Source organism: Theropithecus gelada, chromosome 14 (genome assembly GCF_003255815.1).
Source record: "Theropithecus gelada isolate Dixy chromosome 14, Tgel_1.0, whole genome shotgun sequence".
NCBI classification, from domain to species: domain Eukaryota; kingdom Metazoa; phylum Chordata; class Mammalia; order Primates; family Cercopithecidae; genus Theropithecus; species Theropithecus gelada.
In genome coordinates, this window is record NC_037682.1 from 8749616 (window position 1) to 8775054 (window position 25439).

A 25439-nucleotide genomic window follows, 5' to 3' on the forward strand; every position below is an offset into this window, starting at 1 on the left:
GCTAGGGTTTGTGGGGGTGGGGGCAAACCTGGAAGACACTTCTGGGGTTCCTACGTCCCAACTTCTGGGTGTTGCGCCTTCCCACAGGAGCTTGCTGTCACTGGAGAGGGCTGAGGATACTGCGGGGTGCCCTCGGTGTCCCCAGGATCTGATCATACTGCCTTGGCAGAAGGTGTACCTGGTGGACCCTTGAGCTGTGGGAAGGGAAGCAAAGACAATAGGCCTCCTTGCTACAAAACCAGGGTTTTTATTTGTGAAGCAGAACAGGCTGGGATCAAGAGAGCTATGATTCCTTCAAGGCCCTGGGTGAGAGAGGAGGTTGTTCCTCAGCTTCCTGGGGAGGGGTGTCGGGGTCCCTGGGGCTCTGCTGACCTGTGGCCAATCATGATACCTATGCTGCCCTGTGTCTTGCAGGGCCTGGCACCTTTGGTGGTGGTAGTGGTAGGGGGTTTGGGCTTTCCCTGGGAGGATGTGGGGCAGAGTGAGGGTGTGGCTAGTGGCACTGTGCTAGAGAAGGAGACATCTTGCCAGAGAGAGGGGTCTGGGATACCCTGGTCACTGGAGATCCCAGAGCAGGGTCTGGCTGAGCTCTGGCTGCTCTAAGGCTCCCCCTTTAGGGCGACAAGGGTGTTCCGGAGAATCAGGGTGCTGGCCTGCAGAGGAGAAACAGGTCCTTGAAGTACTCTGCTCCTTGAGTTAGGCTGCCATTCTTTCTGCACTGTAGATACCCCCTTGCTCCCCACACCCCTGCTCTGTGCAATAACAGTTGCTGTTAATTGGGTCTTCCTACCGAGAAGGCATGGGTCGTGAGCCAGGGAAGCATGACCCCAAGCCTTAGCTGAGGCTGCTCTCATCCACACACGCACACATGTACATGCAGACACCCACATATGCACATAACACGTGTGCATATCCACACGTGCACGCACACCCTGGTGCCTGGGGGAGGGAGGGAGGGAGGTGGGAGGGCTCACCTTGGCGTGTTTGAGCTCCAGCTCTGCCAGCTCAATGAGATTCTTTCGAAAAGAGGAGACCCGGCGGGACTTGAAGTCCATGAGCTCTGGAGAGGAGGGGAAGAGGCATGGGGACTTGGGCAGGGCATGTGGCCCCAGGCTGGGGCCGGGGGGCTGCGGGCTCACCTTGCTTGGCGGAGTCGGAGAGGCGCTCGAAGCGTTGGCAGCACAGCTGCTGGTGGCTCTCGGCGGGGCGGACCTCCCGGTTCCTGGTGCGCGCCTTGTCCAGTGCCTTGTTGGCATTCTCGTAGTCGGCCAGTGCCCGCAGCCGCCGGTACAGCAGGTCCTAGGACCACGGGCACAGGGTCACTGCTGCCCTGTCCTGGCTTCCAGGCCTGAGCATTGCTCTGGGGCTGCCTCTCACCTTTGCTGCCTGTGAGTCGCGCAGGTAATACCTCAGCATGTCTGACAGCTTCAGGTCCTCGTCGGAAGCCACTCGGCCCTCCAGCTTCTGCATCAGAAAGGTGGGCACTGGGAAGGGAGCTTGTCAGAGGGGCAGCTAAGGGGTGGGAGGCACCGTTTCATGTAAATATCCAGCAAAGAGGCCTTAGGTAACTGTTCCAGGTCAGGCCTGGTGTTGAGGGGTGCAGGCCAGGGAAGGCTTCACAGAGGAAGTGGGATCTAATCTGGATCTCAGGGACTAAGTAAGAGCCAGACAGGGAGCCGAGGGCTTGGCAGCTGTGCAAACGCGGCTATGTGTTCAGGGAACCTTTAGTTCAGGGAGCGCACTTGGGCAAAGCAGGGAAGGGAGGCAGTGGCTGGAGCACAAGAGGCTGAAAGTGGAAGCTCAGGACTTTGGGAGCTTCCAGAAGGGGCAGGGTCTCTGAAGGGCCTTGAGCAGGGAAGAGATGCAGTCCAATAGACGTTTTAGGAAGACAGCAACACTCCAAGGGACTTCTTGGGGAAGAGTGGGGGATGTGTGTACCCAGGCAGTGTGCTGGCAGCTGGGTGCAGCCTGCCAGAGATTTGGGCACATCCTTGTGCCTCCCAACTCTCCCTTGCTGCACACACGCATGTACATGCACGCACACCCCCCCCACACACACACACGAAGCTGGATCCTTGTCTTCAGCCTAGCTCTCGTTAAACTAGTCTGGAGTGTGAGCCCAACTTGCCACTGGGCCCAAGTTATCACTGAACCCAAGATGATCCTGAAGCTCTTCCCTCTGCCAGGACTCATCTTCCCTGCGAAGATCACCAGGAAAGCTTTTGAGCACAGAAGGCAGTACTCACCCTCAGCCTTTCAAAGAGCTCTGCCAATTTGAGGAAGCTCCTAGGAAGTAGTAGGGAGGAGTTAGGGTAGGGGGCTGAGGAACAGCTCAAAGCCTATCTGTCTCAGCCCCTCCTTGGGAGTCTCCCTCTCGCCTTTCCCTCCCAACACCCTCCCCCAACGGGAGAGCCTACACCTCCCACCTAGAGCTGACGGTAGACATCTACAGAGTGACCCCTCATGGGAAGACACGGTATTACAGGCATAGGGAGAGGGTAGGGGTGGAGGGAGTCCTCACATCCTTAGCTGGTTGACTTCCTGTGTTCCCAGACTGCTCAGCGCAGCTGAGATAGGGATATAATCATCTGCCAGGCCTGTTGGGGGAACAGCCCCCATCAGAGCCCCTACATCTGCACGTCAAGCCCTGGTGCCTGTGGCCACAGACAGACAAGGCATGCCCTGCTCTCTTCTCTCCCCCAAGGAGTTGAACCACTGGGGAGAGGGGCTGTGGGATCCAGGACCCCTTGGACCTTGCGTACACTTGTGGGCACGCATGACGCGGTCGGCCCGCAGGCAGGCATCTCGGATACGGGTGTGATACTCCAACAGGAAGGTCCTCTCATGCTCAAAGAAGTCATCCACCTCCTAAGGGAGCCAGGCAGGACCCCATTTACACTGGGTCACCAAGGAGCTTGGCAGCACAGGCACGCAGGGTTGGCAAAATCTCCTTCCAATCCAGGCCAGGCCCCACCAGTGGCTTCCTTCCCACACCCAGCCTGGGCCTCAATCCGTACTGTGGACTTGAGGTGCTGGATTGAATCTGGAGAGGAGCTCCAGGGGTTACCTTGAGCCCTGACATTCCCGTGATGAGGGCTTCATCCGCAGACTTCACGATATTCCTCAGAAACCCTCCGAGGAGCTCCTTCCTGTTCTTCCCCCGGACACTCAGCTGAGGCACACAGGGAAGGAATGATGCTGGGGTGGGCGTTCTCGCCTCCCATGCCGAGTCACAAGCCACTCACGGAGCTGTGACACAGGCTTGGGCCCACTGGGGCCCCTTCTCCAGCCCTGCCACCCCTGGGTGCCTCCCCACCCAAGCTAGACTCCGGCCCCAGGGCCAGGGATTCGGCCCAGCTCACATCCTGTCCATATTCCAAAAACACAAAGAAGTTGTGGTCTCGACGCAGGGTGGGGTGGGCCGCCAGGCGCTGCAGAAAGACTTCGTGCATCGCAACTGTCTTCTTAAAGATGGCCAGGTACTCCCTGCGAGAGTGGCAGCAGCTCACGGGCCCTCCTCAGCCCCCATCATCCTGCCTGCCCCCTTTCTGGGGTCAGAGGTCAGGGTCTCTAAACATTCATGGGGGGATAGCTGGTGAAGATAGCTGGGGAGGGCTGGGAAAGGAGGGGGCACTCACGCTTCCAGCTCCTGCTTCATCTTGGCAAACTCTTCCCGAGTGACAGAGCTGTCCCCCTCGCCCAATTTCTGTAGCTTTTCCCTTGAAGCCTCAAAGTCTGGCCTCGGAGGGGCTGGGGGGATCTGCTCAAAGGAGGGACGGAGCTGGGAGACCTCTTACTGCCGAGACGGCCGCCATAGCCTTTGGTCCTCACCCAAGTGCTCTGCCTGTCCCTCCCAGCCCCTGCCCGGCCCCTCCTCACGATGAGGCCGGCGTACTCCTCGTTCTCCACGTAGGCGTCATGCAGCCAGATGAACTCCTCGTGCTGCCGCACGACTGAGAACTCGGTCTGGGCGAAGTGAGGGAGGCAGCTCTGGAAGCAGGAAGGCCGTCTGAGGTACCCTCTCTGCCCCAAGCCCTGCCTCAGCAAGTCTCCTGGGCACCCACTTTTGGGCCCCCCTCATCCCACATCCCAGGGAGGACCAAGTTAGAGCTCAAGTGTGCGTGATTTCATTTAGAATCGTGGATGGGGATGATTAGGACTCGGGGCCTCAGGAAGAGGCACCCAGAGCCTAGTTAAGATGCTTGCTTTTCAGGAGGGGCTGAGGGCAAGTGCCAGGTGGAGGAACAGTGCCCACAGGCTGTGTTGGCACGTGCCTACCACCCCTGGGGGAGGCCTCCTGCGGGCAGCCACCAGGACCTTTCCTCGAGCCCCGCGCTGCCTCACCTTGGTTTGAACAGTGAATTTCACCTTGTCCCGCTCACTCACTGCGTCAGAGATCTCCACCTGTAAGGAGCTGTCTCCCTGCAGATCCACCGATGCACAGGAAGGCTGCGGAGGAGGGGAGGTCTCTGGCCTAGCTGAGCATGGCCCCTTTGCCCTTCCTCACCCTGCAGGCCTTCTGGTCCACCTGCAGAACCCTCTTTAGCAGCACTGCTTCAGCAATGCCCCAGGTCACCAGAGAGGGGTCCTGATAAGGCACTGACCTGAGCTTTGCAACTGCCAAAACATTTTAACCCTCCTATCCTTGGAGGCAGGCAGAAAGCTTCCCATTTGACAGATATTGAAGCTGAGACAACCAGAGATGGCGGCCCATTTGCAGCTGGTCTAGTGATGTCTCCTTCCCGGATGGAGATCCCTGCATCTATCCCCTCCGCCCGGCTGTCCGGCATGAAGGAATTGACCCTGAGGTCACTGGTCACTGTTTACAGGGTTATCTCTACATTGTTTCTCCCCCTTTTTTTTTTTTTTTTGGATAGTGTCTTGCTCTGTCACCCAGGTTGGAGTGCAGTGCCGTGAGGGGAAGTAAATTGTCTAAGGTTATGCAGCTGCAAAGCGACAGTGCCAGGTTGAAACCCAGTTGTTGTTTTTGTTTGTTTGCTTGTTTTTTTTAGACGGAGTCTTACGCTGCCCAGGCTGGAGTGCAGTGGAGCGATCTCCGCTCACTGCAACCTCCATCTCCCGGGTTCAAGCGATTATCCTGCCTCAGCCTCCCAAATAGCTGGGACCACAGGCGTGCACCACCATGCCCAGCTAACTTTTGTATTTTTAGTAGAGATGGGGTTTCACCATATTGGTCAGGCTGGTCTCAAACTCCTGACCTCAAGTGATCCACCTGTCTCGGCCTCCCAAAGTCCTGGGATTACAGGCATGAGCCACTGTGCCCAGCAAAACCCAGTTTCTTAATTTCCAACCCCATGTACTTTCTCAGTTACTTGCCCACCCCTTCCCCAGCCGGCTACTCAGGCATCCCTTAACCAGGGCTTCAAGTGAGTTGGGTGAGACATTTTCACCTCCTTTGGGGGGGGTTGCCAAAACCATTCCATTTACTACTTTTGATGCCAAGAGGCAACAGCTTACATGCAAAGCACGTGTATTTCTTCAAGTGAAAAGATCAACAAGACACCAAGCTACTAGCTCATTCTTGCATTGAGTTATTCAATATGTATTTATTTATTTTTGAGATAGGGTCTCGCTCTGTCACTCAGGCTGTAATGCAGTGGTGCCATCATAGCTCACTGCAGCCTCCAACTCCTGGGCTCAAGTGATCCTCCTGCCTCTGCCTCCCAGGTACCTGGGACTACAGGCATGTACCACCATGCCAAGTTTTTTGTGTGTGTTTTTTTTTTTTTTTAGAAACAGGGTCTTGCTATGTTGCCCAGGCTGGTCTCAAACTCCTGGGCTCAAGCAATCCTCCCACCTCAGCCTCCCAAAGGGCCGGAAGCAACATGCATTTATTGAATACCTACTGTGTCCACACCATAGTGCCAAGTGATATTAGGGGGAAGAGAAGAGGCTTAAGAATCATTCTGCCTTGCAGCATTGCTCACCAGTATACAAGAGGCACCTGTCCCGCCTCTCAGTCTGGAGGCCTCCTCACTCTCTCCTCTCTCTGATTTTGGCACACTTTGGAGATGGTCCCTGAGATGGGGCTTGGTGATATGTGGGTCCAGAAACAGGCAAGACCTTGCCTGATGGTGGCCCATCTGCAGCTGGTCTAGTGATGTCTCCTTCCCGGATGGAGATCCCTGTATCTGTCCCCTCAGCCTGGCTGTCCGGCATGAAGGAATTGACCCTGAGGTCACTGGTCACTGTTTACAGGGTTATCTCTACATGGTTTCTCCCTCTTTTTTTTTTTTGATAGTGTCTTGCTCTGTCACCCAGGTTGGAGTGCGGTGCTGTGATCTCGGCTCACTGCAAACTCTGCCTCCCGAGTTCAAGAGATTCTCTTGCCTCAGCCTCCTGAGTAGCTGGGATTACAGGCGCGTGCCACCACTCCCACCTAAATTTTGCTTGAGCCCAGGAGTCTGAGACCAGCCTGGGCAACATGGTGAGACACCCTTCGACGCCCACCTCCACAAAAAAACTTTAAAAATTAGCTGGGCGTGGTGGCACATGCCTATGGTTCCAGCTACTTGGGGGGCTGAGGTGGGAAGACTGAGCTTGGGAGGTGCAGGCTGCAGTGAGCCAGGATCTTGCCACTGCACTCCAACCTAGGTGACAGAGTGAGGAACTGTCTAAAGAAAACAAAAAAAAAACAAAAACAAAAAAAACTAAAGCTAATTTTTTTTTTTTTTTTGAAATGGAGTTTCGCTCTTGTTCCCCAGGCTGGAGTGCAATGGTGCAATCTCGGCTCACTGCAACCTCGGCCTCCCCGGTTCAAGCAATTCTCCTGCCTCAGCCTCCTGAGTAGCTGGGATTACAGGCATCCACCACCACGCCTGGCTAATTTTGTATTTTTAGTAGACATGGGGTTTCTCCATGTTGAGGCTGGTCTCGAACTCCTGACCTCAGGTGATCTGCCCGCCAGATCCGCCTCCCAAAGTGCTGGGATTACAGGTGTGAGCCACCGTGCCTGGCCTGGCCTATTCTTGTCTTTTTTTTTTTTTTTTTTTTTCCCTTTTGTGGAGAATGGGGTCTTGCTATATTACCCAGGCAGGTCTTGAACTCCTGGGCTCAAGCTATCCTCCCGCCTCTGCCTCCCTGAGAGCTGGGATTACAGGCGTGAGCCACCGCGCCCGGCCAGGCCTGGCCTATTCTTCTTTTTGAGACGAAGTCTCACTCTGTCACCCAGGTTGGAGTGCAGTGACGTGATCTCAACTCACTGCAACCTCTACCACCCAGGCTCATGGGATTCTCCTGCTTCAGCCTCCTGAGTAGCTGGGATTACAGGCGCACACCACCACTTCCAGCTAATTTTTGTATTTTAGCAGAGACGGGGTTTCACCATGTTGGCCAGGCTGGTCTTGAACTCCTGACCTCAGGTGATCCACCCGCCTTGGCCTCCCAAAGAGCTGGGATTACAGGTGTGAGCCACTGAACCCAGCCTATTCTGGCCTGCCTATTCTTGAACTTCACAGAAATGCAGTTATGCATTGTGCATTCTTTTGTGCCCCTGTTCTTTAGAGAGCTCTCTCTATGTTGTTGAGTGGAGAAGTAGTTGTTTTCATTGCTGTGTCCCTTTTTTTTTTTTTTTTTATTATTATTATACTTTAAGTTCTAGGGTACATGTGCATAACGTGCAGGTTTGTTACATATGTATACTTGTGCCATGTTGGTGTGCTGCACCCATCAACTTGTCAGCACCCATCAACTCGTCATTTACATCAGGTATAACTCCCAATGCAATCCCTCCCCCCTCCCAATTGCTGTGTCTTATTTCATTACATGATTATATCATAATGCATGTATCTACTGTTGATTATCATTTGGATTATTTCAAGTTTTTGGCTATTATGAATAAAGCTGCCATGAACAATTCTTTTTTTTTTTTTTTTTGAGACGGAGTTTTGCTCTTGTTACCCAGGCTGGAGTGCAACGGCGAGATCTCAGCTCACTGCAACCTCCGCCTCCTGGGTTCAAGCAATTCTCCTGCCTCAGCTTCCCGAGTAGCTGGGATTACAAACACGCGCCACCATGCCTGGCTAATTTTTTGCATTTTTAGTAGAAACAAGGTTTCATTATGTTAGCCAGGCTGGTCTCAAACTCCTGACCTCAGGTGATACGCCCGCCTCGGCCTCCCAAAGTGTTGGGATTATAGGCGTGAGCCACCGCGCCCGGCCGACTTTATTTATTTATTTATTGAGACAGAGTCTCGCTCTGTCACCCAGGCTGGAGTGTAGTGACTCAATCTTAGCTCACAGCAACCTCCACCTCCCAGGTTCAAGTGATTCTCCTGCCTCAGCCTCCTGAGTAGCTGGGGTTACAGGCGCCTGCCACCATGCCTAGATAATTTTTGTAATTTAGTAGAGATGGAGTTTTGCCATGTTGGCCAGGCTGCTCTTGAACTCCTGACCTCAAGTGATTCGCCCGCTTTGGCCTCCCAAAGCGCTAGCATTACAGGTGTGAGCCACCGCATCCAGCCATCTTTTGAGGACTTTTGACCTAAGTCCCCATTTCTGTTGGGTATGAGAAGTGCTTGTTCACAGGGAAGGCATATTATATGTTTAAAACACTTTAGTAAATACTGCCAAACAATTTTCTAAGGTGACTAAACCAATGTACACTGCCAGCAGCACTGTGTATGAAAGTTCCAGTTGCACTACATCCTTGCCAATACTTCAGAGTTGTTAGTCATTTTATCTTTCTCTCGCTCTCTTTTTTTTTTTTTAAAGAAATGGGGTCCCGCTAGTGTTGTCCAGGCTGGCCTTGAACTGGGCTCAGGCAATCCTCTGGAGTAGATGAGAGTTGCTTTTGTGTACACATATCAACTGACCTATTAAGTATGATAAACTTTGGACTCTCTGTTCCATTGGTCTATGTTTGTCCTTATGATAATATCTCACTGGCCTGATTACTGTAATCTGACAGGTGAGACTGGCAATCAGACAGTGTAAGGCCTCCACCTTTATTCTTTTTTTTCAAAATCATTTTGGCAATTATAGGTCCTTTACATTTCTACACATACTCGGCTTGTTAATTTCTACCCCTAAAAAACGTACTGGGATTTTTATTGTGATTGCATCGAATATACAGATCAGTCTGGGCACAAACCACTGTGACGGCTCGGAATTGTTAGTCTTTTTTACTTCCACCCTGTTAGTCGAGGCGTGGTAATTGTGCATGGGAGTGTAACTGGTATTACCTGGTGAGGAATGATGTTGAGCGGCATTTTCTGTATTTATCAGTCATCTGCATATCTTCTTTTGTAAAGTGCCTGTTCAGTCCTCTGATTCTTTCCAGCCACCTCTTTGAAAGATCAGATTATCTGTTTTTCAGTAATTTGTAGGAACTCTGTTCCTGGGGACAAGTCCATTGTTGATTATACGTTTTGTCAGTATCTTTTCCTAGTCTATAGTTTGCCTTTGACTCTCTTAATGGTTCAAATGTTACAAGCTCAACATAAGAGTCCTTTATTTCTATGGTTAAGGCTTTTTATGTCCTGTTGAAGAAATCTTTGCCTACCCCAAGGTCATGAAGATATTCTATTTATTTTTCTAGAGGTATTACAGTTTAAGCTTACACTTGAGTCTATAATCCATTTTCTTTTTTTTCTTTTTTTCTTTTTTTTTGAGACAGGGTCTTGCTCTGTTGCCCAGGCTGGAGTGCAAATGATTCTCTTGCCTCAGCCTCCTGAGTAGCTGCGATTACAGGCGCCCGCCACAACGCCCAGCTAATTTCTGTATTTTTAGTAGAGATGGGGTTTCACTCTTTTGGCCAGGCTGGTCTCAAACTCCTGACCTCAAGTGATCCACCCTCCTTGGCCTCCCAAAGTGCTGATATTACATATGTGAGCCACCCCACCTGGCTATGATCTATTTTCAATTCATTCTCTTCATTTTAATTTTAATTTCTTTCTTTCTTTCTTTTTTTTGAGATGGAGTTTCACTCTTGTTGCTCAGGCTAGAGTGCAATGGCAGATCTCAGTTCATTGCAACCTCGGCCTCCCAGGTTCAAGCAATTCTCCTGCCTCAGCCTCCTGAGTAGCTCAGATTACAGGTGCCCACCACCACGCCCAGCTCATTTTTGTATTTTTAGTAGAGATGGAGTTTCACTATGTTGGCCAGGCTGGTCTCGAACTCCTGACCTCAGGCGATCCACCTGCCTTGTTCTTCCAAAGTGCTGGGATTACAGGCATGAGCCACCGTGCCTGGCCTAATTTTAATTTATTGAGATGGAGTCTCGCTTTGTCACCCAGGCTGGAGTGCAGTGGCGTGATCTTGGCTCACTGCAGCCTCCGCCTCCTGGGTTCACATGATTCTCTTGCCTCAGCCTCCCAAGTAGCTGGGATTACAGGTGTGCGCCACACGCCTGGCTAATTTTTGTATTTTTAGTAGAGATGGGGTTTCACCATGTTGGCCAGGCTGGTCTCAAACTCCTGACCTCATATGATCCACCTGCCTCAACCTCCCAAAGTGCTGGGATTACAGGCATGAGCCACCACGCCTGGCGATTTTCAATTTGTTTTGAATATGCAGTGTGAGGTATGGGTTGTGATTCATTGTGCCATGTGGCCAGCTATTTGAACACTATTTGTTATAAACATTTTCCTTTTGCTATTGAATTGCTTTGGTGTACACATATCAATTGACCTATTAAAAGTGACAGGCCGGGCGCGGTGGCTCATGCCTGTAATCCCAGCACTTTGGAAGGCTGAGGTGGATGGATCACAAGATCAGGAGATTGAGACCATCCTGGCTAACACGGTGAAACCTCGTCTCTACTAAAAATACAAAAAAAAATTAGCCAGGTGCGGTGGCAGGCGCCTGTAGGGCCAGCTACTCGGGAGGCTGAGGCAGGAGAATGGCATGAACCCGGGAGGTGGAGCTTGCAGTCAGCCAAGATCTTGCCACTGCACTCTAGCCTGGGTGACAGCATGAGACTCCGTCTCAAAAAAAAAAAAAAAAAAAAAAAAAAAAAAAGAGTGTCACTCTTTGGACTCTCTGCTGTGTTCCATTGGTCTAAATGTTTATCCTTATGATAATATCTCACTGTCTTGATTACCGTAACTTGACAGGTGAGACTTGAAACCACATAGTGCAAAGCCTCCAACTTTATCCTTTCTTTTCAAAATAATTTTGGCTATTATAAGTCCTTTACATGGCCGGGCGCGGTGGCTCAAGCCTGTAATCCCAGCACTTTGGGAGGCCGAGACGGGCGGATCACGAGGTCAGGAGATCGAGACCATCCTGGCTAACACGGTGAAACCCCGTCTCTACTAAAAAGTACAAAAAACTAGCCGGGCGAGGTGGCGGCGCCTGTAGTCCCAGCTACTTGGGAGGCTGAGGCAGGAGAATGGCGTGAACCTGGGAGGCGGAGCTTGCAGTGAGCTGAGATCCGGCCACTGCACTCCAGCCCGGGCGACAGAGCGAGACTCCGTCTCAAAAAAAAAAAAAAAAAAAAAAAAAATAAGTCCTTTACATTTCTACAGATATTCTGCTTGTTAATTTCTACCCCTAAAAAACGTACTGGGATTTTGATTGTGATTATATCAAATATATAGATCAATCTGGGAAGACTAGATCTCTTTGTAATTTTATAATTTATAATTTTTAATCTTCCAATCTAAAAACATGTAATATCTTTCCAATGACTTAGGTCATCTTTAATGTTTTGTAGTTTTCTGTGTAAAGGTCTTGCATGTCTTCTGTGAGATTTATTCCTAGGTATTTGATGATTCTCTTTTTTCTTTGCTTTTTATTTTTATTTTATTTATTTATTTTTTTGAGACAGAGTCTTGTTCTTGTTGCCCAGGCCAGAGTGCGATGGCATGGTCTCGACTCACTGCAACCTCTGCCTCCTGGGTTCAAGCGATTCTCCTGCCTCAGCCTCCCAAGCAGCTGGGATTATAGGCGACCTTTCTTTGCTTTTTAAATTATATTTTTTAAAGTTTCATCTTCTAATTGTATACAGAAAAACAATAGGCTGGGCATGGTGGCTCATGCCTGTGAACCCAGCACTTTGGAAGGCTGAGGCAGGAGAATCACTTGAGCCAAGGAGTTCAAGGCCAACCAGGGCAACATGGCGAAACCCCATGTCTACAAAAAAATACAAAAATTAGCCTGGTGTGGTGGCAAAGACATGTAGTCCCAGCTACTTAGGAGGCTGAGGCAGGAGGATCACTTGAGCCCAGAAGGTCAAGGCTGTAGTGAGCCATGATCACACCATCACACCACTGCACTCCAGCCTGGATGACAGTGCGGGTCCCTGCCTCAAAACAAAAAAAAACAAAAAAAAAGAAAGGAAAAAAGGCCGGGCGAGGTGGCTCATGCACTTTGGGAAGCCAAGGCGGGTGGATCACCTGAGGTCAGGAGTTTGAGACCAGCCTGGTCAACATGGTGAAACCCCGTCTCTACTAAAAACACAAAAATTAGCCAAGTGTGGTGGGGGGCGCGTGTAATCCCAGCTATTCAGGAGGCTGAGGCAGGAAAAACCCTGGAACCCGGAGGCAGAGGTTGTGGTGAGCTGAGATCACCCCATTGCACTCCAGCCTGGGTGACAAGAGTGAAACTCCATCTCAAAAAAAAAGAAAGAACGAAAGAAAAAAAAATCATATATTTTTATATATTTACTTTGTGTCCACGCAAATTTACTTGTTAATTTTAATAAATTTTTAAACTATCTTGCTGAACTCACTCACTTATTAATTTAATTGTTTGTGGATCCTTTTTTTTTTTTTTTGAGACAGGGTCTTGCTCTGTCATCCAGGATGGAGTGTGGTAATGCCACCTTGGCTCATGGCAGCCTTGAACTTCCAGGCTCAAGGGATCCTCCCACTTCAGCCTCCTGAGTAGCTGGGACTACAGGCATCTGCCACCATGCCTGGATAATTTTTGTATTTTTCATAGAAATAAGGTCTCACTATGTTGCCCAGGTTTGTCTCGAACTCCTGGGCTCAAGAGATCTCCTAAATTAGGCCTCCCAAAGTGCAGGGATTACAGGTCTGAGCCACCTTCCTGGCCAGTTCTTTTGGCTTTCCTACATATACAGTCCTATAATCTAAAATGATGACAGTTTTAGTTCTTTCTTTCCAACCTTTATTTCTTTTTACCACCTTATTATACTCGCCAGGACCTCCAGTACAATGTAGAAGTGATGATATGATGACATGTTCCTAATCTCAGAGGGACTGCATTTAAAATTTAACCCCAAAGTGTTTTTAGATATATATATATATTTTTTTTTTTTTTTTTTTTTTTTTTTTTTTTTTTGAGACAGAGTCTGCCTCTGCCACCCAGGCTGGAGTGCAGTGGCCGGATCTCAGCTCACTGAAAGCTCCGCCTCCCGGGTTTACGCCATTCTCCTGCCTCAGCCTCCCGAGTAGCTGGGACTACAGGCGCCCGCCACGTCGCCCGGCTAGTTTTTTTTTTTTTTTTTAGTAGAGATGGGGTTTCACCGTGTTACCCAGGATGGTCTCGATCTCCTGACCTCGTGATCCGCCCGTCTCGGCCTCCCAAAGTGCTGGGATTACAGGCTTGAGCCACCGCGCCCGGCCGATATATATATTTTTAATCAAGGGTATCTTAATGAAGCTTAATGGAACTCCCTGCTATGCCTAATTTGATGAGAGTGTTGATTTTTATCAATCGTTTTTCCCTTGATTGAGATAATCATATAGATGTTCTTGTCATCTGTTTATGTGCTGAATTTCATTTGAATGATTTGCAAATGTTAAACTACCTTGCATTCCTGGAAGAAGGCCTTGTTCATGAAGTGTTATCCTTTTGTATATTGCTTATTCAGCTTGATAATTTTTTTTTTTTTGAGACAGGGTCTTGCTCTGTCACCCAGGCTGGAGTGCAGTGGTGTGATTATGGTTCACCGTAGGCTCAAACTCCAGGGCTCAAGCAATCTTCCTGCCTCAGTCTTCCAAAGTGCTGGGACTATAAGCATGAGCCACTGTGGCCAGCCTCAACCTTTTTCTTTTTTTAATTTTTGAGACAGAGTCTCACTCTGTTGCCCAGGCTAGAGTGCAGTGTTTATGATCACAGCTCATTGCAGCCTCAACCTGCTGAGCTCAAGTGATCCTCCTGCCTCAGCCTTCCAAGGAGCTGGGACTACAGGCATGTGCCACCATGCCTGGCTAATTTTTTTTTTTTTTTTTTTTTTGAGACAGAGTCTCACTCTGTCACCCACGCTGGAGCGCAGTGGCACGATCTCGGCTCACTGCAAACTCTGCCTCCCAGGTTCACGCCATTCTCCTGCCTCAGCCTCCCGAGTAGCTGGGACTACAGGCGCCCGCCACCACACCCAGCTAATTTTTTGTATTTTTAGTAGAGACGGGGTTTCACCGTGTTAGCCAGGATGGTCTCGATCTCCTGACCTCATGATCTACCCGCCTTGGCCTCCCAAAGTGCTGGGATTACAGGCATGAGCCACCACGCCCGGCCAACACCTGGCTAATTCTCAATTTTTCTGTAGAGATGGGGGTCTCTCTATGTTGCCCAGGCTGGTCTTGAACTCCGGGGTTCAAGCAATCCTCCTGCTTCAGCCTCCCAAAGTGCTAGGATTATAATCATGAGCCACTATGCCTGGCCCCCAGCTGCAACTTGATATTTTATGATTTTTGCATCTATGTTCATGAGATATATTAACGTGTATTTTTCCTTTCTTGTAATGTTCCTAACATTTTTTTTATTGTGATAAAATATACATAATATAAAATTTACCATTTTAATCATTTTTTTTTTTTTTGAGACGGATCCTCACTCTGTTGCCCAACTAGAGTGCAGTGGTACAATCTTGGCTCACTGCAACCTCTGCCTCCTGGGTTCAAGTGATTCTCGTGCCTCAGCCTGCAGAATAGCTGGCATTACAGGCACCCGCCACCATGCCCAGCTAATTTTTGTATTTTTAGTAGAGATGGGGTTTCGCCATGTTGGCCAGGCTGGTCTTGAACTCCTGACCTCAGGTGATCCACCTGCTTCAACCTCCCAAAATGTTGGGATTACAGGTGTGAGCCACCGTGCCCAGCCCCATTTTAACCATTCTTAAGCACACAATTCAGTGGCATTAAGTGCATTCACATTGTTGTGCAATCCTCACCATCTGTATCTCCTCTTGACAGATATTTGTATCAAGGTTATGCTGTCCTCCTAAAATAAGACAGAAACTGTGCCTTCTATTTCTGTTTTTTGGAATAATTTATATAAAAATGATATTTTCCCCCGTAATGTTTTGAGGAATTTACATGTGATTTTATTTGTGCTAGAAAGATATTTTTGGAAATATTTTAAATTACAGATTAAATGTCTATAATATGTATAGGACTACATAGATTTTCTATTCTTGCTTCAGGTTTGGTAAGTTGCCTTTTTCAATAAATTTGTCCATTGCATCTAAATTACCTAATTTGTTTGCCAAAAACTTGTTCATATCTACTCCTTCTTTTTTTGTCTGTAGTATTTCTAGTGATGTCGCCTTTATAATTCCTGAGAATGGTAATTAGTATTCTTCTCCTTCCTCTCCATCTCTCTCCTGCTCTCTCAATCTCTCTTTTGTCAGTCTTGCTAGTTTATTAATTTTATTAACATTTTCATAAAACCACTTTTGGCATTATTGATTTATTTATTTTCCCTATTTGTATGTTTATTTTCTATTTGTTGACTTCTTCTTTTTTTTTTTTTTTTTTTTTTTTTGGTTTGTTTGTTTAGTAGAGAGGAGGTCTCACTATGTTGCCCTGGCTGGTCTCAAACTCCTACTCTCAAGTGATCCTCCCCTTTTCACATTGGCCTCCCAAAGGGCTGGGATTACAGGCGTGAGACACTACAACCGGCCTTTGTTGATTTGTGTGCTTATCCTCTTATCCTTCTATTTTCTTAGGGTTTAACTTGCTCTTCTTTTTCTGACTTGTTGAGAATGAATGTATCATTAATTTCTCAGCCTTTCTTGTTTTCTTTAATTTTTTTTTTTTTTTTTTTTTTTTTTTTTTTGAGACAGAGTCTCACTCTGTTGCCTAAGCTGGAGTGCAGTGGCACAATCTCGGCTTACTGCAACTTCCACCACCCAGGTTCAAGCGATTCTCCTGCCTCAGCCTCTAGAGTAGCTGGGACTACAGGCGTGTGCCACCACGCCCAGCTAATTTTTTTTTTTTTTTATACGGAGTCTCGCTCTGTCTCGCAGGCTGGAGTGCAGTGGCGCGATCTCCGCTCACTGCAAGCTCCGTCGCTTCCCGGGTTCACACCATTCTCCTGCCTCAGCCTCCCGAGAAGCTGGGACTACAGGAGTCTGCCACCACGCCCAGATAATTTTTTGTATTTTTAGTAGAGACGGGGTTTCACCATGTTCGCCAGGATGGTCTCGATCTCCTGACCTTGTGATCCGACCGCCTTGGCCTCCCAAAGTGCTGGGATTACAGGCATGAGCCACCACGCCTGGCCATTTTTTTTGTTTTTTTTTTTTTTTTTGAGACGGAGTCTGGCTCTGTTGCCCAGGCTGGAGTGCAGTGGCCGGATCTCAGCTCACTGCAAGCCCCGCCTCCCGGGTTCACGCCATTCTCCTGCCTCAGCCTCCCGAGTAGCTGGGACTACAGGCGCCCGCCACCTCGCCCGGCTAATTTTTTTTTTTTGTATTTTAGTAGAGACGGGGTTTCACCGTGTTAGCCAGGATGGTCTCGATCTCCTGAACTCGTGATCCGCCCGTCTCGGCCTCCCAAAGTGCTGGGATTACAGGCTTGAGCCACCGCGCCCGGCCTTTTTTTGTATTTTTAATAGAGACGGTGTTTCACCGTGGTGGCCAGGCTGGTCCTGACCTCAGATGATCCACCTGAGCCTCAGCAGCTTCTTTTTTTTTTTTTTGGAGACAGAGATCTCGCTCTGTCTCCCAGGCTGGAGTGCAGTGGCGCGATCTCCACTCACTGCGAGCTCTGCCTCCCGGGTTCACGCCATTCTCCTGCCTCAGCCTCCCAAGTAGCTGGGACTACAGGTGCCCGCCACCACGCCTGGCTAATTTTTTGTATTTTAGTAGACATGGGGTTTCACCATGTTAGCCAGGATGGTCTCAATCTCCTGACCTTGTGATCTGCCCACCTCGGCCTCCCAAAGTGCTGGGATTACAGGCGTGAGCCACTGCACCAGGCCCACCTCAGCTTCTTAAAGTGCTGGAATTACAGGCATGATCCACCACGCCCGGCCAAAATTTTTTTTTTAGTTACTTATTTTCCAGCTGGGTGCGGTGGCTCACGCTATAATCCCAGCACTTTGGGAGGCCGAGGCTAATGGATCACCTAAAGTCAGGAGTTCAAGACCAGCCTGGCCAACATGGTGAAACACTGTCTCTACTAAAAATACAAAAAAATTAGCCAGGTGTGGTGGCGCACAGCTGTAGTTCAGCTACTTGGGAGACTGAGGCAAGAGAATCGCTTAAACTTGGGAGGTGGAGGTTGCAATGAGTTGAAATTACACCACTGCACTCCAGCCTGGGCAAAGAAGTAAGACTCCCTCTCAAATTAATAATAATAATAATAATAATAATTACCTATTTTCTTTAGTGTCGTATACTCAAGGCTTTCTTCTTTTCTTTTCTTTTTTTCTTTTTCTTTTTTTTTTTTTGAGACGGAGTCTTGCTCTGCCGCCCAGGCTGGAGTGCAGTGCTGAGATCTCAGCTTGCTGCAAGCTCCGCCTCCCAAGTTCACGCCATTCTCCTGCCTCAGCCTCCCGAGTAGCTGGGACTACAGGCGCCCACCACCTCGCCTGGCTAGTTTTTTGTATTTTTTAGTAGAGACGGGGTTTCACTGTGTTAGCCAGGATGGTCTCGATCTCCTGACCTCGTGATCCGCCCGTCTCAGCCTCCCAAAGTGCTGGGATTACAGGCTTGAGCCACCGCGCCCGGCCNATCTCGCCCGGCTATTTTTTGTATTTCTTAGTAGAGACGGGGTTTCACTGTGTTCGCCAGGATGGTCTCGATCTCCTGACCTCGTGATCCGCCCATCTCGGCCTCCCAAAGTGCTGGGATTACAGGCTTGAGCCACCGCGCCCGGCCTAGTTTTTGTATTTTTAATAGAGATGGGGTTTCACTGTGTTAGCCAGGATGGTGTCGATCTCCTGACCTCGTGATCCGCCCGCCTCAGCCTCCCAAAGGGTTGGGATTACAGGCGTGAGCCACCGCACCCAGCCGGCTTTCTTCTTTTCTAAAATATGCATGTAGTGGTATACATCTCCCTCTGGAAACTGTGTATCTTATGAGTTTTGATATGTCATATTTTTATAATCATCAATTTAAAAATATTTTCTAATTTCCATTATAATTTCTTCTTTGACCTATGGGTTATCTAGAAGCATGTTGCTTAATTTCCAATAGTTTGGAATCTAGTTATGTTTTTGTTTTGATTCCACATTAATTCTGGGTCAGAGTGTACAATCTATATGATTTCAGTCTTTTAAAATTTATTTATACTTGCATTATAGCTCAAGGTATCATTTATTTTGGTAAATGTTTCACGTGCATTTGAAACAATGTATTTTCTGCAGTTGTTGGGTACACAGCTCTACATAAGCCAATTAGATCAAGTTGATTAATCATGTTATTTAAATCTTCTAAATCCTTACTGATATTTTTGTCTGCTTGTTGTAACAGTTGTTGAGAATTGTGTTAAAATTTCTAACTGGGCTGGGCATGGTGACTCATGCCTATAATTCTAGCACTTTGGGAGGCCGAGGTGGGAGGATCACTTGAACTTAGGAATTGGAGACCAGCTTGGCCAACATAAAAGACCCCATTTCTAAAAAAAAAATACAATTACTTACTATTTAATTGTAGGTTTGCCTATTATTCCTTTTAGTTCTGTCATCTTTTATTTTGCATATTTTGATGCTATATTATTAGGTTCATATAAATTTAGGATTATTTTTCTGTGGAATGAAATCTTTCATCATTATAAAATGTCCCTTTTTATTTTATTTTATTTATTTTTTGAGATGGAGTCTCACTCTGTTGCCCAGGCTGGAGTGCAGTGGCCGGATCTCAGCTCACTGCAAGCTCCACCTCCCTGGTTTATGCCATTCTCCTGCCTCAGCCTCCCGAGTAGCTGGGACTACAGGAGCCCACCACCTCACCCAGCTAGTTTTTTGAATTTTTTTTAGTAGAGATGGGGTTTCACCGTGTTAGCCAGGATGGTCTCGATCTCCTGACCTCGTGATCTGCCCGTCTCAGCCTCCCAAAGTGCTGGGATTACAGGCTTGAGCCACCGCCCCCGGCCAAAATGTCCCTCTTTATTTCCCTTTTCTTCCTCCCTTCCTTCCTCCCTCCCTCCCCTCCTCTCCCCTCCCCTCCCTCCCTCCCTCCCTCCCTTCCTTCCTTCTTTCCTTCCTTTGACAGAGTTTCACTCTCATCACCCAGGCTGGAATGAAATGGTGTGATGTTGGCTCACTGTAACCTCTGCATCCCAGGTTCCAGTGATTCTCCTGCCTCAGCCTCCCGAGTAGCTGGGATTACAGGTGCCTGCCATGACGCCTGGCTAATTTTTGTATTTTTAGTAGAGACAGGGCTTCACCACGTTGGCCAGGCTGGTCTCAAACTCCTGACCTCAGGTGATCTACCCACCTTGGCCTCTCAAAGTGCTGGCATTACAGGCATGAGCCACTGCACCCGGCCATCCTTCTTTATTTCTAGTATTCTTCTTCTTCTCCTTCTTTCTTCTTCTTCTCCTTCTCCTTCTTCTCTTCTTCTTCTTCCTCTTCCTCTTCTTTCTTCCTCTTCTTTCCTCCTCCTCCTCCTTCTTCTTCTTTTTTCTTCTTTTTTGAGAGAGAGTGTTGCCCAGGATGGAGTGCAGTGGCATGATTTTGGCTCACTGGAACCTCCACCTCCTGGGCTCAAGACATTCTCCTGCCTCAGCCTCCTGAGTAGCAGGGATTACAGGTGCATGCCACCAGGCCCAGCTAATTTTTGTATTTTTAGTAGAGATGGGGTTCCACTGTGTTGGCCAGGCTGCTCTCGAACTCCTGACCTCAAGTGATCAGCCTAACTTGACCTCCCAAAGTGCTGGGATTACAGGTGTGAGCCACTGGGCCTGACCCTTTTTTTTTTTTTTTTTTTTTAAGACAAGGTCTTACTCTGTGTCCCAGGTTGGAGTGCAGGGACACAATCACAGCTCACTGTAACCTCAAACAATCCTGAGCTCAAGCAATTCTCCCACCTCTGCCTCCCACATAGCTGGGACCACAGGTGTGCATCACTATGCCCAGCTCTCACCCATTTATGTCAACCTTTCTGTGTCCTTATATTTAAAATATGTATCTTTTAACAGACTCTAGTTGTTTTTTTTCCAAAATACAATCTGATGATGTTTTTTTTATATTGGAGAATTTAGTCCATTCATAATTATTGTAATTACTGATGTAGCAGGCTAGCAACTTGTCATCTTGCTTGTTGCTTTCTCTTTGTCCCATCTGTTTTTATTCCTGTATTCTTTCTTTCTTGTCTTCTTTTGAATTATTTAAATAGTATTTTATATTATTTATTTTATTTATTTATTTTATTTTATTTTTTAAATTTAACTTTAAGTTCTGGGATACATGTACAGAATGTGCAGGTTTGTTACATAGGTATACATATGCCATGGTGGTTTGCTGCACCTATCAACCCGTCATCTAGATTTTAAGCCCCACATGTATTAGGTATTTGTCCTAATGCTGTCCCTCCCCTTGCCCCTCAGTCCCCCACAGGCCCCAGTGTGTGTTGTTCCCCTCCCTGTGTCCATGTGTTCTCATTATTCAACTCCCACTTATGAGTAAGAACATGTGGTATTTGGTTTTCTGTTCCTGTATTAGTGTGCTGAGAATGATGGCTTCCAGATTCATCTACGTCCCTGGAAAGGACATGATATCATTCTTTTTTATGGCTACATAATATTCCATGGTGTATATGTGCCACATTTTCTTTATCCAGTCTATCATTGATGGGCATTTGGGTTGGTTCCAAGTCTTTCCTGTTGTAAATAGTGTTGCAAAAAACATACGTGTGCATGTATCTTTATAGTAGAATTATTTATAATCCTTTGGGTTTATTTATTTATTTTTGAGACAGAGTCTCGATCTGTTGCCCAGGCTGGAGTTCAATGGCGTGATCTCGTTTCACTGCAACCTTTGCCTCCCGGGTTCAAGTGATTCTCCTGTCTCAGACTCCCAAGCAATTGTGATTACAGGCACACACCACTATGTCTGGCCAATTTTCTGGATTTTTAGTAGAGATGGGGTTTCACCATGTTGGCCAGGCTAGTCTCAAATTCCTGACCGCAAGTGATTTGCCTGCTTTGGCCTCCCAGAGTGCTGCAATTACAGGCTTGAGCCACCATGCTTGGCTAGTATTTTATATTATTTCATTTTCTCCTCTATTATATTTTTGTTTATATAGTCTTTTAATGTCTCTATATTTAAAGGAAGATCTTAGAGAAGGCAATACCTAACCTAGAGGATAAGTATTGGTAGTGAACTTTCAGAGAGTATGGCTCCTGCAAAGGCTGGGGGGTGCATCCATCTGTTCAATAGCTCAGCACATCCTCAGAACATACAGCAATAATAATATAACAGTAATAATAATATAATGGCTAACGCTTATGTTGGCCCTTACAATATGCTAGGCACGACTCTAACCATTTCATATATATGCCCTAAGCATTTTATATATGTTAACTCCTTTAACCATGAAGATGAACATAGATAAACATTGAAGCAGACCATTCTGTTCCATGCTTTGTGTCTCTCAGCCCCTCTTGTCCCTCCAAACCACTTGAACCTCGCTCCTCATTTCTTGGCTTCTCTGACACTCCCAAGGCAGCCTCTCCCACTTGCCCCAGAACCCAAACACATGCAGTTTGGCTAACTGGTGCAGCAGGTTCCCTAGTCCCCAGCCTCCTTCCTGCTGCCTTAGTATTTCTGCTCTGACCTACACTGCTTGGTAGCTGCTTGAGGGAGACGGGCCTCAAAGGTGGACCACAGCTGCTCCATCCTCATCCTTAGCCATGGCCCACTGTGCATATGCCTCCATCTCCCAAAAGGGTGCACCTCTCCATGCTCTAACCATCCTTGGCACAACGTGGATACTCAACTCTTTGCTGAATGAAGTCAAAAGGAAGAAATAGTCTTATGATTATATGAACTCAGAACACAAATGAAGCCATTAGGGCTGAACAGGATTCTCTCGCCTTGGGAAAGGAGAAGAGGATGCCAGCCTCTGCTCAATCCCTAACATCCTGCCCTTCTCCCCGCCCCCACCTCCCACCCCCTACCCCCATCAAGCCAGCATGAGTTGGTCCTGGGGAGGGTAAGAGTGACAGTGACGGTCCCTTTCCATCTGTCAGGACAAAGGCAAAACCCCGCCTCCCTTGGCATCCTCATCAGTCCCCACACAGGTGCCACAGAGGCTACCCACTCCCTTGCTCAAGTCTCCCTTCTCTCACTTGCACAGACACACACATACACACAGAGACACATGGGCACACACACACGCAGACACACGAGACAAACACAGACACAGGCACACACAGACATATAGAAACACACACAGATACACACACACCAACACACAGACACACAGACATAGACACACACAGATACACAGAGACACACGGACACAAACACACACAGACACACAGAGACACCCACAGACACATGCAAACACACACACAGATCCAGAAATACACAGACACACACACAGACACATGCAGACCATACACACACACGCACAGACACCCACAGAGATATACACAGAGACACACACACAGACATAAAGATGCACGCAGACCATACACAGACACACACACACTCAGACACAAAGAGACACAGACATGCGCAGACACACACAGACACACACAGACACATGCATGCACACACAGACACACACACACACGCACACGTGCACACACACAGACCATACACACAGACACACAGAGACACAAAGACACACGCATACCATACACAGACACAGACACACACAGACAAGTACACGCAGACACACACACACAGACATGCACAGACACACACAGAGACAGACAGACATGCGCACACACACACAGACACACGTAGGCCATACACACACAGACACGCAGACACACAGACACACAAAGAGACACACAGAGACACACAGACACAAAGACATACACAGATACACACAGACACACACAGACATATGCAGACACATCGACATACACACAGACACACAGAGACACACACATGCAGACTATACACACACACACACACACAAACACACAGAGACAGCCAACCACACACACAGACATACACACACCACCGCATGATTGGGCATCACGGGCTCTCATGGAGAGAGGGGAGGCTGGGGGTGGGGGTGTTCTTCATCCTTTCTCTACCTTGCCCTCCTTCCCAGCCTCCGCATGCGTCTCCATCGCTCTCCTGGGCTGCAGCACACACGGCTTCAGCGTCCGGCCACTGCCCGCGTGCTCCCGCAGGTCGTCCCCGTAACTCGCCCAAGGAACCGACCGAGTGAGTGTGCTCTCAGCTGACGAGGACGCTCTCCCCCGCCCGGCCAAGGAGTCGCCTGGAGTCGGGGGCGGTTCCCACCGCCTTTCCCTCAGCTGCGCCTTTCGATTGGGTACCGGGGCACCGTGCGTGACACCATTGGCTGCAATGTCTGTCGTTCTTGTCCCAGGCCCCAGCTTTTAAGGGGCACGCGGCACGGAGAGTGGTCCGGTGATAGGCTACAGTGTGGGAGCTGGGGTCAGAGCTCATAGGGTCGCAGAGGCCGCGTGCCGCGTCTCCCTCCAGTCCCCGGCGGACTGAACCCCCACAACCCTGTGCCGCCGTTCCGGGCCCCTCCTTCCAACGGCCAAGTGCGGCCTGCGCGTGCGCACTCGCCCAGTTTGGCGCCCACCAGGCAGTGGGGAAGGGGAAGGGGAAGAGGGTGAGGGTGGCAGGGTAGGGACGGGAAATGGGGAGCAGTGGTGGCGATGTGGGTGGTAGACCAGGGGCGAGGGCAGGGGACAGTGTCTGTGGAGAAGGGGGGTCTGTTAAGGTTTCCGCCCTTGGGCGTGAGGGAGCGGCGGGGTAAGCAGCCTAGGAGGACTAGGGGGCTCCACAAGGCCCGCGGCCAGGGCGCCCCAAGCGGGGCCGCGGTCCACGGACGGTCGCCAATGGAGCGGGGCTGCAAGGGGGTGCCGTTGCTGCGAGAGAAAACCTGGGAACCTTGGAACGAGCTTATGGTGATTGGGAAAAGAGTGGAGCTCCTGAGTAGAAACACTCAAAAACCGAAGCTGGAGTCTGAGTACTGGAGACTGGAAGATGTGGAAAAGACGGTCTTGAAAGGGAAGTCAGGCCCGAGTCAGGAAAGGACGGATGTGAAGCTGCTGCACCGTGGAGCAAGTGCATCACATGCTTCAGTAGATTTGGGGAAAGACAGCCCAAGGGAGATTTGGGGAAAGCAAGAGGTCAAACACGAAATAAGGGCTAAATCTAAGAGTGCAGGGATGACAGCAGGGCCTATGAAGGGGTCTGGGTTTGAAGAGAGGTTGAGGTCTGCTGGGGAGAAGGTAGGGACCACTGGAGAGGACTTGAGATCCAGTGGATATAAACTGGGGCAGAATGAGGAGTTGAGGTCGAGTGTAGACAAGATGAGATCAAGTGTAGAGAAGCTGAGGTCTAGTAGTGAGAAGCTGGTGTCCGGGGGAGAGACGCAGGGGTCCAGTGGAGTGAAGCTGAGGTCCACTGGCAGAAAGCTGAGATCAAGTGGAGAGAATCTGAGATCAAGTGGAGAGAATCTGAGATCAAGTAGAGAGAAGCTAAGATGGAGTGGAGAGAAGCTGGGAACCAGTGATGAGAAGCTGAAGTTGAGTGGAGAGATGCTGAGATCAAATGGAGAGAAGCGGGGAACCAGTGGAGAGAAGCTAAGATCAAGCAGAGAGAAGCTGAGGTTGAGTGGAGAGAAGCTGGGAACCAGTGATGAGAAGCTGAGGTTGAGTGGAAAGAAGCTGAGATCAAGCAGAGAGAAGCTGAGGTTGAGTGGAGAGAAGTTGGGGTCAAGTGCAGAGAAGCTGAGATCTAGCGAGGAGAAGTTGGGGACCAGTGGGGAGAAATTGGAGGTTTCAAGAATGGGGAGCATAAATGAGGAGAACATTGAAAAAGTGGTAGAAGTTACTGGTGATGAAAGAGTGATGGCATTTACTGATGATGAGATGGAAATTCCTTTTGAAAGTGTCAAAGGGAGTGAGGAACTACAAGGGACTGAGAAAGGAGTGGGAGTTGACGGGGGCGTCTTGCGTGAAGTGAAAGATATCACTGATGAATCTGTTTCTATGGAAAATAAAGATATTATAGGTGAAGGTACCAGTGAATGAGGCAGATGAAGGACTGACACCAAACAAGGAAAGAGGCAGACAAGGGAAGTACTGGAAGTCAGAGGAGAAATTAGAGCCAGGCAAC

The 25439-nt window shown here is 48.8% G+C and overlaps 1 protein-coding gene across 1 annotated transcript; it reads right to left on the reverse strand.

Moving 5' to 3' along the window:
* Positions 1-227: 227 nt before the first annotated feature.
* SNX32 (sorting nexin 32) lies at positions 228-23848 on the reverse strand. Its single transcript, XM_025355545.1, has 13 exons — positions 23375-23848; positions 4345-4449; positions 3880-3990; positions 3639-3760; positions 3363-3486; positions 3068-3172; positions 2763-2868; positions 2522-2597; positions 2247-2286; positions 1378-1464; positions 1140-1299; positions 975-1060; positions 228-653 (listed from the first exon to the last, which is right to left on the reverse strand). The coding sequence occupies exons 1-13, from the start codon at positions 23408-23410 to the stop codon at positions 600-602; spliced, it is 1212 nt and encodes a 403-aa protein (XP_025211330.1). The 5' UTR covers positions 23411-23848; the 3' UTR covers positions 228-599.
* Between the last annotated feature and the right edge of the window lie 1591 nt (positions 23849-25439).